The 14,917-nt window shown below is 35.3% G+C and overlaps 1 protein-coding gene across 2 annotated transcripts; it reads left to right on the forward strand.

Annotated features, from left to right (window-relative positions):
* On the forward strand, positions 1-11,674 carry LOC149831955 (uncharacterized). Of its 2 annotated transcripts, XM_090012315.1 has the most exons (10): positions 4-308; positions 3,699-3,794; positions 4,259-4,343; positions 5,821-5,942; positions 6,061-6,085; positions 6,191-6,274; positions 6,373-6,402; positions 6,521-6,626; positions 6,747-6,811; positions 11,339-11,674. In XM_090012315.1, the coding sequence occupies exons 1-9, from the start codon at positions 219-221 to the stop codon at positions 6,808-6,810; spliced, it is 702 nt and encodes a 233-aa protein (XP_089868441.1). In that variant the 5' UTR covers positions 4-218; the 3' UTR covers position 6,811; positions 11,339-11,674. The 2 variants fall into 2 exon arrangements, with proteins under 2 accessions (XP_089868442.1, XP_089868441.1); XM_090012316.1 differs by lacking the exon at positions 6,373-6,402 and having other exon boundaries at positions 1-308.
* The last annotated feature ends 3,243 nt before the right edge of the window (positions 11,675-14,917 follow it).

Consider the following 14,917-nt stretch of genomic DNA (forward strand, 5'->3'; position numbering starts at 1 on the left):
CACTGGAGCCTGTTGGAGAGAGAAAGCGACAGAGAAGAAAGACAGGGCGAGACGTCCCCAAACGCAGCTCTCTTCATACAAAGAGTTAGAGAGAGAAACTCTCTCTCTCGGTTTCCTGTTCTCTGTTTGGCTGAAGCTCTCTGTTCCACAGCACGAAAAAGAAAAGACCCTCCCAACCCAAAGGAACCCAAGGGATTTCACGATCTTTTGGAGCGGAGATGGTGAATTGGGAACTTAAGAACTGCTGCAAGCAAGATCAGAAGGCATTCTTGATCACGATCGCCATCTACACCGTCGTCATCCTCGCCGTACGCCTCCCGCATTCCCTTTAATTTCTCTCTCTCTCTCTCTCTCTCTCCTTCGCTTGAATTTGGTGGCCACATTTTGTTCGAATTCGTTGGTTCTGTAGTTCTCTGTGTTTAATTGAATTTTCTTTGAGCATTCTTTCGGTAGTCTTACGGGTGTTGCTTAATTTTTGCTAGTTATAACCAGAAATTCGGAAAGATTTAGGGTTTTAGACAAGAATTTGTATGTTGTATGTATTCGAAAAAGTAGGATACGTTGGGATTTTTCATTATGGAACGCCAACGCAATTTCCCAGTTTATCCCACTTTTCTGGGCAAATGGGTACTTCACGAGCCCCTTGAGCTTCTTCAATTATTATTATTATCGTCTATGTGAGGAATTTGAATGATATTTTGCGATATCTTTAAAGGTTGATACATTCTCGAAACAAGCACGATATTTTGAAAATATCACGTTTTTATGCTGATAAGGATCTTTTATTTGTATATTTCTTTAAAAGTATATGTTTAGACCGATATTTTTCCCAAAAATGAGACATTATTAATTGATTGTGAGATTTTCGTTGCATAAGAACCTTGATATTCATGAAGCAGATTTCATTAACTTTGTCAGTAAAGCAACTTGGTATTGCATTAACATATTAATTCTCCATAGAATTCTGGCTAAGGATGCCCGTCTTATACATATCAGGCGTGAATAGCTTTCTTGACTTCTTTCCCTGCACTAGAATGCGTCGTATAGGACTTAAAAATTTGTGAACAAGCAGAATGTCTGTGCTACTCGGATCAGAAGTTCCTAATAGCGTTATGTTTTTTATCCCCCCAGGTACCAAACCAAGTGCTGTTAGTTATCGATATTCTGTGACTTGTAGTTGTGCCATTGTATCTTGCTAGGCAACCAAGCTAAACTGAAAGTCTAGGATGAAATTAGTATTTACACCATTAGGTGATGGGTTAGAACATTGGGCTCAACTTCCTGCAAATACATTTCCATAGCTCAAATACTGAACCCTATTTGGGGCCTCTTGGTGTTCGGGATTGCAGTACACTTTTATTTTGGCAAAGCAATGCACCACTGTTAGATTCCTTAAATCTACTTCGAAATATCTGAGAAAACTTTGGTTGACCAATGGAAATGTTGTTTCTGAGAATTTAAATAACTAGAGATTGTAGACATAGATGTAGGTGTATGCACATGATGAAAAGCTAAGTGTGCAAAAGTGTTGGTACATTCTATTAGAAATGAATTTTAACATGCTTTGGGAAAAGTATGGTCCTGATTCTATGCAGTTGGAATCTTTTTGTCTGTTCACTTCTCTAGACAATACTTAGTACAACTTGACATGTTTAAATGCTATGTTTTTAAAACTTTTAAAATTTGATGCTTAATTAGCAATGACATGGTATTGAAGGTAACAACAACAACTACGCCTTCATCCCAAAACAATTGGGGTCGGCAATATGAACCAAAAAAGAAAATCATTCTGGGTCCTCCACATTAATCCTTCTCCTCCAATCATTTCTATCCAATGCCATGTCCTCGGTGAGGTTCAAAGCATTCATATCATTTCCTATCATCTTCATCCAAGTCTTCTTAGGCCTACCTCGACTTCTTTTGACTAATATATTTTTCCATTTGTCCATCCTTCTAACTGGAGCATCATTAGGCCTTCGCCGAATATGTCCAAACCACCGTAAACGATTTTCTCTCATCTTATTTTCAATGGATGCAACGCCTACCTTCTTACGTATCTCCTCATTTCGAATTTTATCTTTTATTGTATTTCCACACATCCATCGAAGCATACGCATCTCAGCTACACTCATTTTTTGAATATGATGTCTCTTTGCAGCCCAGCATTCCGTACCATATAATAAAGCTGGCCTAATTGTCATCCTATAAAACTTTCCTTTCAACCGTAATGGCATTCTACGATCGCACAACACTCCAGTCGCACTTTTCCATTTCATCCACCCAACCTTTATCCTATGGTTTACATCTCCATCAATTTCTCCATCATTTCGAATGATAAATCCCAAATATTTGAAACAGTCATCCACCGATATTTTTTGCTCGCCAAGCTTCACTACACTCTCATCACTACTGCGTTGCTTACTAAACCGACATTCCATATATTTTGTCTTACTCTTACTCAACGTAAAACCTCTTGCTTCCAATGTCTCTCTCCATAATTCTAACTTAGCATTAACCCCAGCGCTAGACTCATCAATCAAAACAATATCATCAGCAAACAACATACACCACAACACATTTTCTTGAATTGATTTCGTAAGCTCATCCACGGCACATTTTCTTGAAATGACATGGTATTGAAGGTAAACTATAAAAAATAAAATTTCATGTCACATAAACATCAAAACTGCCAAACAAAAATATCAAATTAATAATATACATATTTTTATCTTATTTGTACAGAAGATAATGTTTCCATGAAAACATCTTTCAATCTATTCGTGGTCACACAAAAACAATCTGCCCTATCATTTTTTAGTTTGGTGAGTTTTTCACTTTTGTTTTTTAGATGTGTTTGAGCCATACAAATTTCTGTGTGGAGCACCACTATTCTTGCTGAAAACCATCTTACCTCACCACCCTCAAGATGTATGGTCTTTTGAAGACTTGTGGTACATGGAATCTTAGGTTCTGAATCAAATCCTAGCCCTATTATGCTATCGAGGAAGAAACTTTTCTCAGAATTTAGATTAATAAGAGCTTTATAATTTTTCCCTTATTAAGTTTGGAACTGTCCTCCTGCATGTAGTACCTCTCAAACATTTACATGGGCGCCGTCTCAAATGGAACTGTGTCACGGCCTGTCTGCCATTAATCAATGCGACATTGGCCATAACTCTTGCAATATCGTTGTTCCTGAACATGATATACAGGAGAAAGTTCATCCTCTAGTTTAAAAGTGCCTTGGTGGCAAATATTGGCTTCCTCAAACAATGCCACTCTTCCACCTCTCGTCTTTCATGTTGAGAGTGACAGAAGATGATGGCTTTGTTTCAGTAAAGGACTTGATAAAGGCTCCTACTTTGGGTTGGTTGGCCAGATTTGCAATCCCTTCTTTTACTAGCCTGTGTAAGTTGCTTACAAGAATGTTCCTACTGGGATAAATAGTAATGGTATTGGCGGACCATGCTGAAGATTTCCTTTTTTTTGCAGGAATCAATCACTGATCATCAACTAATAAATCAAAATAGGCACTTAGTAAGGATGAACAAAAACAATGCTATTCCCAACGAGGAATCTCATAGTTTTTATCATGTGATTCTTACAACACGATAATCATGAATTCGACACTAAATAGAAAGTATATGCTGTTATATACTTACTATTTAGTATCGTGTGTGACTTTTTCATTGTTGCAGCTTTGGAGGACTGTTCTGCTGACTCCTTTCAAGCTTATTACTGTCTTTCTTCATGAAGCAAGCCATGCAATTGCTTGTAAACTCACTTGTGGTGAGGTAAGATCCCAACTTTTCTTCAATCACTTTAGTGTCATTTTTCTTATTGTGAGTCCAAATATTTACAACATATCCTTTTCTTTTGGATTAGCAAGCTGGGATTAGGCAGAACCATAGTCACAAATATTGCCTTAAATTTTAGAAGTGCCTCGCTTCCTGCTCCCGCGACCGACAACTCTGGTTGAAGTACCCTTGTTATATTGGCCAAAAATTTCATTCATAAGTATATGTTAATTTCATTTGAATAAGATTTTTCCTGCTGAATCTTAATCAGGCTGAATTTAGTGTCACCTGCATCCAGTGCAAAATTAGCTGAATTCTGAAATGTTCATTAAATTCATGATGCAATGGTTTTTATTGGCTAAATCAGAAATCCTTAATTGGGCCAGATTTGGTATAGCTTCTGTGACATTTAGCTTTTAATCTTTTATTTTTTTATTTAGTTGTAACAAATGCTTCTACAGGTGGTGGGTATGAAGGTCCATGCTAATGAAGGTGGTGTAACAGAAACACGTGGTGGGATATACTGGATAATCTTGCCAGCTGGATGTAATGCCATTTTATTATTTGTATATTCCTTTAACTATTTTTTTCTTGCTAGATAATATTTGTGAAATGCATTATGAATCCTATTTAAAGCTTTAACTACACACACACACACTGATAATTTAACATCCTTCAGCTATATATATATATATATATATATATATATATATATGAGATGAGTGTATCATCAAAACTCAAAGCATCCGACAAAAATCGGACACTTTTCCACCTAGACCTTTAGCAGCGGTCATGACTCTAAAGGTCGAAAAACACGAAAAAAATTTGAAGGTCCAACCAATGTTCGACGAGAAGGGTGTCCGATGTTACACCCTTCTTTCTCTCTTTCTCTCTCTCTCTCTCTCTCTCTCTCTCTCTCTCTCTCTCTCTCTCTCTCTCTCTATATATATATATATATATATATATATATATATATATATATATATATATATATATATATATATATATATATATATATATATATATATATATATATATATAGCTGAAGGATGTTAAATTATCAGTTAGCAAACAAGAAAAGGATTTGTCAATGATGGCAATGGCCAAAACATAAAATATCATAGAGCTTAGAATGCGATTAATCAGTTATCATACCCTGTTTATATCAGTAATTGCTCTCAAACATTCATTTGTGGATAAATTTCACAATGTTTATAATGAACAAGACTTCCGAAGCTTGAAAGTTTGTCTTCTGGAGTTTTATGGAGGACTTTCAGGACTGCATGTATTAAAGCTTGACTTCTGAGGCTTAACACTACAAAGAATGGATAGTGGGGTTTTGGGGGTCTACAAGCATGAGAGAGAGATTCAGAGACAGCCAAAATTTTCTAGAGACACTGGAAACTCCATTCTCCAATATCAACTGGAATACTCGTTGGATGTTCACTGCAGCTGGAAACTTGAGAAGCATGTTCTCTATTTCACTGGCAGTTACTCTTTCTTGATCTAAAAACCCTAATTCTTTCCCAAAATCAAGGGCAAAAGGGGATTTTAACATCTAATTTTTAACAATTAAAAATAAAAAGGATATTTGCATACTTGGGAAATGTTTCTGACTTTCAAGTGGACTCAGTTAGATGTGGTCCAAATCATGTCTACAGCATATTGTAAAGATCCCATGCTGGATACGTTTTTGTGTTATGCCACTGGGAACAGTACTAGACGTGGATGTGTCCCTGACACAGACTATTTCTGATTGCAAGTTCTTACAAATGACCTACATTGATCCTGATATAGCAGTTAGTTGTAGTGATCATGTGCTAGAGTCTCTAGGCATGTTATAGCTTGTGCCTTCCAATTTGCGTGACTTTTGACTGTGATGCAAACTATTGTCTGTTAGATTTCTTGGAAACATAGACCTTTTGTTTGAAGCATACAACTTGCACATATTAATATTTTCATCACCCATTCATTTATTTATTTAATTGATGTACACTTGCATCTAATGGATTTTTTGTTGCAGATCTTGGTTCATCATTTTGGGGAATGATTTTCATATTATCATCCACAAATCTTCTCACTGCAAGAATTGCTGCTGGATGTTTTGCTGTCGCTTTGCTTATTGTACTCTTTGTGGCTAAAAATGTAAGCATTTTTGTATGACACCATGAACATTGGGAGGTGATTCAGCATACTTCATTGTTGTCTTACTCGGGGTTATCTTTGTGCATATGTTCCTCTTGGTTGATTACTGAACAATAAGTGGTTGCTTCGAGGACTTTGTATCGGTATGATCTTTCCTTGTAATCTAGATCTGTTTTCTTTCTTACGTGTTTCATATTACTGTTTTACTATTGAACATCTGTTGGATATCATTTCCATTTTATATGCAGGTTTTATTATTTTCCTCGCGATAGTTTGGCTTTTGCAAGAAAAGACAACAGTCCATGCACTTCACTATGTCATTTTGTTCATAGGTATGGATCTAACTAACAATTTTTTCTCTAGAGACCCGCTTTACTATATTTATCATTATGGTTTCAGAAATGTTGACATTCTCTTTCACAAAAAACAGGTGTCATGAACAGCTTGTTTTCAGTTTATGGTATGCTACTTTTTCATTTTTTTTTACTGTGAAGCAAAGAAGGTTAATGATGGATCATTGTATACAAGCAATTTGGATATCAAGTGTATGTTATTTATTTCTGCCCATTGCTATGCAGATATATATGATGATTTAATATCTCGAAGAGTACACTCAAGTGATGCTGAAAAGTTTGCTGATCTTTGCCTGTGCCCTTGCAATGGAGTTGCATGGGGAGTCATTTGGTGAGATGTTCTGGAAGCAGTGCATGTTATGTTCTGCAAGTCTAATCTAGATTGCAAGGACTATATACTGCACTTTCTTAATTCGTTACTGGTCTTAATGAAAATTGTTTTCACTTGTAGGGGATTGATATCTTTTACATTTCTTTGTGGTTCTGTGTATCTTGGACTTGTCATCTTGTCCTGAGGTATGTTGGTTTTTTTCAGTCTTTTTTATTTCAGATCCTAGTTGCTTTTCATTCCTGTTACTTTTTTTTCTGCATTCACCCTTGGTCTCTTTTAAGATAATCAATAATATCAAGAGATTTTGGTCAATAAAAACCCATGGTTCTAGTTAAGGCCATGAATTCTGTATATAAAAGAAGTGAACTATGGTTAAGATCAATATGCTTAGGTCACCCATCTTTATTCTTTTCATGTTCTGAATTTGCATGTGAAATCTACTTGTTTACATATTCTTCATATGAGAGGGACATGGTTGTCAACTCAGCCTGATTGTGTTTTGTTCAATCTAATCGGATCATGGGTATGAGGTCTCTTTTTCATCTAAAAAGTGCTGGGTGCAGGATCGCCAATTAGAGAAGCTAATTGGGAATGACCATAGGAGGGAAGATCTCTACTACATGGATTTTCTTCATATTTTCAAAGAATCTTTTAATAATTTTGTAAAGAAAAAGGATATTGAACTATGACACAAAAGATTGGGCCATCTGAATATATTTAAATTGTTTCTCTTTCCTTTTTTGAATGATTCTTGTATTGAAAAAAAGAATTTGTGTGTAATGATTGTATTCTTGGAAAAATGAAATCCATTCCTTTTGGTTCTAGAACTTTTGTCTTTCAAAAACCTTTTAAACTCATGCATTTGGATGTATGGGGATCAACTCCCATTATATCAATAGGAAGCTTTTCTTATTATGTTGTGTTTATTGATGATTATACTCGATATACTTGGATTTATTTAAGCTTAAATCCGAAGTGTTCTCATGTTTTAAAGAATTTCATAAGCTTGTGAAAAATCAATTTGAAACCAATATTACTGTTTTTTTATCGAACTTGGGAAGAGAGTATTTGTCTAATATTTCAAAAATTATTTGAAAGAAAATGAAATTACCCATCAAAGATATCATAAAAAAAATTTCATAACAAATTGGTTTGGTCGAAAGAAAACATCGTCATATCATTGAAACCATATGAACTTTACTTATTTTTAAAAGTGTTCCAAAAAACTTTTGTGTCGAAAGTGTAATTACCGCGGTATACCTTATCAATAAAATGTCTTCATCTTTTTTACAAAACATTTCTCCAATTGAAAAACTCTACCAAACCACTCGTGATTTAAGTAGATTAAGAGATTTTAGATGTAAATGCTTTGTTTTTATTGAAGGAAAATATAAGCTTTCTCCTAAGGCCATAGAATGTGTGTTTCTTGGTTATGCAAAAAGCCAAAAAGGATATACATGTTATGATTTAAAAAGTGACAAATTATATGTTTCGGGAAATGTAAATTTTCTTGAAATGAAAATGATTTTTGTATAGGTAAGCCTAAGGATGACACCAAGTATTCCTTCTTATTTGATTTATTGCCAAAAAATGCTAAACCTAATGATGATTGTGACTTAGAGAATGAGCATGATAGTGATGAAATTATGCATATTGATAACTTTACTGATTCTTTGAATGTTGTTGTGCCGACTCATGATATTCAACATTATTCTCAAAGAATGGTTGAAAATTCTCATTGTGCACTTGATAGATATACTCAAAACAACCTAGCATTAAAAAATTCGATCATATTTCGAGGCCTCCCAATGGATTTGTATCTTATGAGTTGTTTGCGTCTAAGTATAGAGCTTGTCTTATGTCCATCCAGTCCTTTCATAAACTCTCTTCTTAAAATGAGGCCAAAGCCCTTCCCGAATGAGTAGATACTATAAACCTAGAATTAAGAGCCTTAGAAAAAGCTAAAAGTTGGGAGATTCAATCACTACCTATAGAGAAGAAGAATATAGGATGTAGGAGGGTCTATAAAGTTAAGATTAAAGAAGACAGATCTTTAGAAATATATAATGATAGATTAGTAACTAAGGTTTACTCAAGAGTATGGTATTAACTATGAAAAAACATTTGCACCCGTAACACATATGACTAGTGAAAGGACTCTTATTGCCTTAACATCCATTAGGAAATGACCTGTCTGCTAACTAGATGTTAAAAATGTCTTTTAAATGGTGACTTAAAGTTAAGATTAAAGGAGATAGATCTTTAGAATGATACAATGCTAGATTAGTAGCTAAGGGTTACTCTCAAGAGTATGGTATTGACTATAAAGAACATTTGCACCCGTAACATGTATAACTAGTATAAGGACTTTTATTGCCTTAACATCCATTAGGAAATGACCTGTCTACTAATTAGATATTAAGAATGTCTTTTAAATGGTGACCTAAATGAGAAAGTGTACATGGATCCTCCTCCCAATCTTGATTTTTAGAAGAGAAAAGTTTTTTGATTAATAAAAATGTATATGGGCTTCAACAAACTCCTGAAGCTTGGTACGATGGATCCAGTAAGATTATGTTGAGTTTAGGTCATAGATCTTGTTATACTGATAGTGCTCTTTTTGTCAATGATATAGGTTCTAACATTGTCATTCTTCTATTGAACGTGAACAATATGATTATTATTGGAAGTGACAAAAAAGTAAAAGAAATGAAAATTATTCTTAAAAAATATTTTGATATTTTATCTTGGTTATTTGAGATAATTTTTAGGTATATAAGTGGCTTATTCTCTCAGAAGATATATTCTATCGCAAATGAAACTTGTTGCATATATTATAGTTAAATTAGGGATTTCTAATGACAAGAAAGTGGATATGTTGAAAGTTGTCATTGCAAAATTAAGGTTAAAAAATGTGATTCTTCTTGAAGATCCAATATCATATCAGCAACTGATCGAGTCTCTAATTTACTTATCCATTACAAGGTCAGATATAGCTTACGTCGTTCATTCAACAAGCAATTTCAACATGTACCAACAATAGTGCATATGAGCGCAATCTTAAGGATTATCAAATATATTAAAAATATTATAACTAAAGAGATTTTTCTATCATCCTCTTCTTTGTTATTAATTGCTTATACTAATGCAGATCAGAGAGAAAATCCCAATAATAGGATCTCAACTACTGGTTTTTGGGCGTATAGGGAACTCTCTAATTTTTTGAAGGTGCAAGAAGTAACAGAACCTCTCGTTGTCTTTAACAAAAGTTGAATATCATGCCATGAAAATAACTATGAAGATATTTGGTTGAGAAGCCTTCTCAAAGATATGGGTATTGCTATTTTCAATCCTTCAAAGATGTGTTGTGATAATAAGAGTGTTATCTACATTGTTAGCAATGACACCTTCCATGAACAGACAAAGCATATATAGATGGACTGCCACTATGTCAGAGAAGAATATTTTAGAAGGACAATTGAGTTGCCTTATGTGTCTTTCGAGTGTCATATGATTTATATTTTCACTAAGGCCTTACTTTCACATCGTTTCATTTTCCTTAGCAAAGTTTTGGTTTTTTTACCGTAAGTTTGATGAGGAGTGTTAATTTACATGGTGCCTATATATATATATATATATATATATATATATATATATATATATATGTTGTAACCAAGGTTGCCAAACTAGGAAGCGGAAGCAGAAAACGATACGAGAAGCGGAAGCGAGGCATTTTAAAATTTATAAGAAGCGGGAAGGGAAGTATCAATTTAAAAGCGAAATATTAAAAAAAATGAAGCAATATGGTAATTGAATAGGAATCGAACAGGAAACAAATAAAAACTAAAATAAAATTGATCATTCTTATATTTCATGATTTTTCAGTAAAAGAGTTAAATTTTTGTTAAAATCTAACAATGATGGTTACTAATTTAAAGAAAGTACATGAAAAGTGAGTGAAAGCGTGAGATAAAATAAATGAAAAACATTTAAAGAAACGTGAGAAAAGCATATATGAAGCATAGACCATGTGTGTGGGAAGCATAGAAGATGCGTGGGGGAATCGAGATTCCCATGAAGTTTTTGAAGCGAGGAATATCGCTCTTTCGAAGCGAGTTTCCGGGAAACGAGCTTCCCACCTACCTAAGAAGCTTCCAGTAACTCTGGTTGTAACAGAGGATATCCTCTTAGAGTGTCACTATGTACAGAGCTTCCCACCTATTTTCTTTGGCAAGCTTGGGAGTAACGCCACAGATTCAAACCCAAGTTCCTTCAGATGTGATGGTGTGACCCACACAACCCGATTTGTTTTAACTCTGTTGCATATAATTACAGCTTTTTCAGAAGAAATTTATTTGCTTTCCATTTCATGTGAGTGAAAGAGCTGCTGTTGAGATCCTCTGCTTCCTGATTCAATTACTCCTCTTTATTGCCTATTTACTAACAGTTCCAGTACTCTTTTTGGAACAATCAGCAGTTCTGAGTAGCTAGAATTTACTTATAAAACATAGCTTTTCCAACAATTAGCAAGAAACTCTCGTGCATATGTTACATCTTCAGAAGGAAGTTAATTTGTTTTCACGTCATGCGGGTTTGAGAATTACTAGCATAGCAAACTGAAATTTGCATGTATAATACATGAATTGTGCTGACTCTGTTGCATGCAGTTATTATTTTTCCAAGGAAATTAATCTGCTTTCCATGTCATATAGGTTCAAGAAGTGCTGTCCAGATTCTTTGCCACTTGATAGAATTGCATTTTTCATTAATCCCTATTCATTAGCAGTTCTAATAGAAACAATGGCCATGGTTGTATCTAAGATTTACTTGTAATCTATTCAAAGAAATTGCAAGAGAGATTGATTCTTTATCCCCTTAGGTTGTGATTGCACAATGATGATCAAAAGCCAACATCCTTTTTATTTTATGATATACTTTGTGTATGTATCATAGAAGTCGCAAAAGCAACAATTCAAATGTTAAAGATGAAACAGTTGTGGGTTTCTTTTGAATCTTATCTGAAGATTAAATGCTTATATTTTAAACAACCGTCATGATCAAGCTTCTTATCCTTTTTTTAAAGTTCTTCAAGTCTTTTGTAGTCTGTCCATTTCATTTCCTCTAAGCTATTTCTAATCATCTGATGACTGGTGTACGGACCTAAGGAAGATATTTGCTGATGCTGAATTTGCTTGAAAGGCATAATTGGAAATTGGGAAGATGGTGTTATTTAAGGGTCAACCGCAGGACCTTCATTCTGGCTCAGGCGGGTCTGGTCCTGGATTCCAGTTTGAGATGCTGGTATCAGGTCTGGGCCCAGTTCTGATTGAACCAACCACAGTAAAACCATAACAAACCAGACTGTGAAATAATAAATTTTAATGGTATTTACTATTAAAAATTTGTGGACTTGAACAAAAATTTGGTCATACCTGCAGCTATGAAATTTCATAAATCAAGCCCAGCTCTGTAAGCTAATCTGATCCAAATAGTTAATCGGGCTTCTTTCTTTATTTCCAAATCCAGATCTTGCTGGATCGGATATAGATTGGAGTTGGGTCATACCCGTTTGTTGACACCCCTGCTTGGGAAAGGGACAACTAATTTGATTCCTTGTCATCAATTTCAACAGTGTACACGAGCTAGAATTTACTAGAAAACAACTTTTGCTTTTGACCTTACTAAGATCAATGGCTGTTCTGATTTGTTAGCAATGGTGTCATTGGGAAAGAAAACAACCAGATAAGCTTTCCGTGATAGAACTCTTCTTTTCCTTTGATTTTTGTAGACTGCAGTAAAAATTGTGGTTAATCCTGCAAAGGTTGAAGCATTGATCACAGTGAGTCGATTTTGTAAGCTTGTAATATGAAACTTGCACTACGAAGATGAACAGTTTCATATTACATAAAAAGCAGTCACAAATACTGGTGTCATTTATAAGTTATCATGAAAAAATAATGATAAATTAAGAAATGAGAATAAATATTTCATAGATATAGTAAAGTATGTCTTTAATTTTTTATTTCTCACGATTTTACGGATATTTTATGTCAAAGCAGAATAATATCGCTAATAATTGTATTTAACATGAAGAGCATTTTTAATAATACCTTCCTATGCTTCATAGTTCTTATTAAGAAAGCCAAACAATTTTAATCAGTTTTTAATCATAGTTACAAATACTTGTCCGTGCAAGACAATTTCTAGTGATAATATAGCTTTACTTAAGAAAATCTCAGAAGAAAGTAAAGTATGTCTTTAATTTTTTATTTCTCACGATTTTACGGATATTTTATGTCAAAGCAGAATAATATCGCTAATAATTGTATTTAACATGAAGAGCATTTTTAATAATACCTTCCTATGCTTCATAGTTCTTATTAAGAAAGCCAAACAATTTTAATCAGTTCTTAATCATAGTTACAAATACTTGTCCGTGCAAGACAATTTCTAGTGATAATATAGCTTTACTTAAGAAAATCTCAGAAGAACTCAGCGTTTAAAAATTTTAAAAGATTCCTATTTCTCTATAGGGGATAAGGGATGACATTGGGGATGAGTGGACCGAATTGTCTAAATTGACATATCCATCAAACTTGTAATTTTTCAAATATTTATTTTTTTACCTAAGCATATAATCGCCATTAAACTTATATGTGGGAATGGTGTTAACCCCTCGGTTATGATAGTGTTACCTAACTATCTATCTATCTCATTCAACAAAAATTAAGCAATTAATTACAGCAAAAACTGAAAGCTTGATTAAATTGGTCATGTTCCCCAAATCAATCTTTTGACAATTTGATGTACCTACCACTGTGGGGGTAGCCTAGGGATGGCAGTGGACCGGGGTGGAGGTGGGGGACAAGGTCTCCACTCGCCCCGTCTCAAAATTCTGCCTTCCATCCCTGCCTTCATCCTCGCACAGGTTTTGATTTTAACCTCCATCCCTCTTTTCATGTCCTCCATCCCCAGTCCAAACGGGGTGAGGCGGGGCGTGGGGCCCATTTCTCTTCGGTTTACTGCCATCCCTAAAGGCATTTTAGTTTTTATTAACAAGATCGGAGACGGGATATGGGAAAGTGTAAGTCCATCTCCGCCTCCATCCTCGCACGAGTTTTGATTTTAACCTCTATCCCCGTTTCATGTTCTCCATCACTGGTCCAAACGGGGCAAGGCGGGGTGGGGCGGGGCCCCATTTTCCCTGGTCCACTGCCATCCCTAGGGTCGCTCATGTTGCCAGTGGGGTAGTTGTGAGGGCGCAGAGATGAAGTTGTTGGATCAAACCCCACTGGTGCACCGGTGTGTCTGTAGCTCTTAGAGGTGGACATGCAAGGCAAGTAATGGTGGCGCCCTGCCGGGGGTTTTCCTCAGTTTGATGAGGGTTCTTGGTCATTAAAAAAAGACAAATTGATGTATCACATTCAGATGATTGGCTAATCAAACCTAGTACTGGTTATCAAAGTCTACCAAGCATTGATGTCTGTTTATCCCACACAAACCCAATCAGTTTGCACTCCAATGAGACCCTAATACCCACTCAAGTGAGCTCCACCTCTATCCTTGACTGAATGATAGATCTCATGTGAACATGTTGGCTAAGACCAAAATATTCCAAGAGCTAGCATCTTAGTCATTCAAGATAGTGAACTCATCACCACCATCACATTAAGATTTGAATTTGTGCAGTTGTGGCTTTAATTTTTATGTCTAATGTTAGGAAAAGATGACTCCTCTACAGGCTCAGCAAAAACTAAACCTTAGGAACATAGTTTAATTAGCATAATTCTCTTTAATCTAAAAGCTAGGTCCTTTTAGCAGCTGGTGAAAAACTTGGTAAATGTATTAAAAGACATCATGGAGGGACGATCAGGTGAAATGTGATTTCACACATCTACCGTGCTGCTGCACCTGATCACCCTCCATCTTTGGGATCGATCCCCAAGATGGAGGGTGATCAGGTGCAACAGCACAGTAAAAGTGTGCAAATCCCAAAGATGGAGGGTGATCAGGTGCACAAGCACAGTAAAAATGTGCAATCACATTTCACCCGATCCTCCCTCGGCGTAATTGCACCGGTAGAACATTTTGTTTACTGGGCAAGGTAAAAAAGTGGTTTTACCCATCTGATATCTGTTATCTAGATTGACTGAGAAAAGGATGAGTTCAAATGTCGTTAATCCAAGTGAGGGAGGGAAGCAGCATCAGCATCAGTATGCACATCTGCCAACTAAGCAACTACAAAGCTCCAATATTTCCTTCAACACCTTCCAACACCCCCACCACCATTG

The sequence above is a fragment of the Nuphar pumila genome, chromosome 7 (genome assembly GCF_984573655.1).
Source record: "Nuphar pumila chromosome 7, dmNupPumi1.hap1.1, whole genome shotgun sequence".
Classification (NCBI taxonomy): Eukaryota; Viridiplantae; Streptophyta; class Magnoliopsida; order Nymphaeales; family Nymphaeaceae; genus Nuphar; species Nuphar pumila.

What these genes read in the sequence shown, in the direction of transcription:
- LOC149831955 (XM_090012315.1), top strand. Translation starts at nt 219, where the DNA reads ATGGTGAATTGGGAACTTAAGAACTGCTGCAAGCAAGATCAGAAGGCA. An exon ending in GATAATCTTGCCAGCTGGAT is followed by an intron (nt 4,344 to 5,820) that starts GTAATGCCATTT and finishes TTTTTGTTGCAG; the next exon opens with ATCTTGGTTCATCATTTTGG. An exon ending in TACTCTTTGTGGCTAAAAAT is followed by an intron (nt 5,943 to 6,060) that starts GTAAGCATTTTT and finishes CTGAACAATAAG; the next exon opens with TGGTTGCTTCGAGGACTTTG.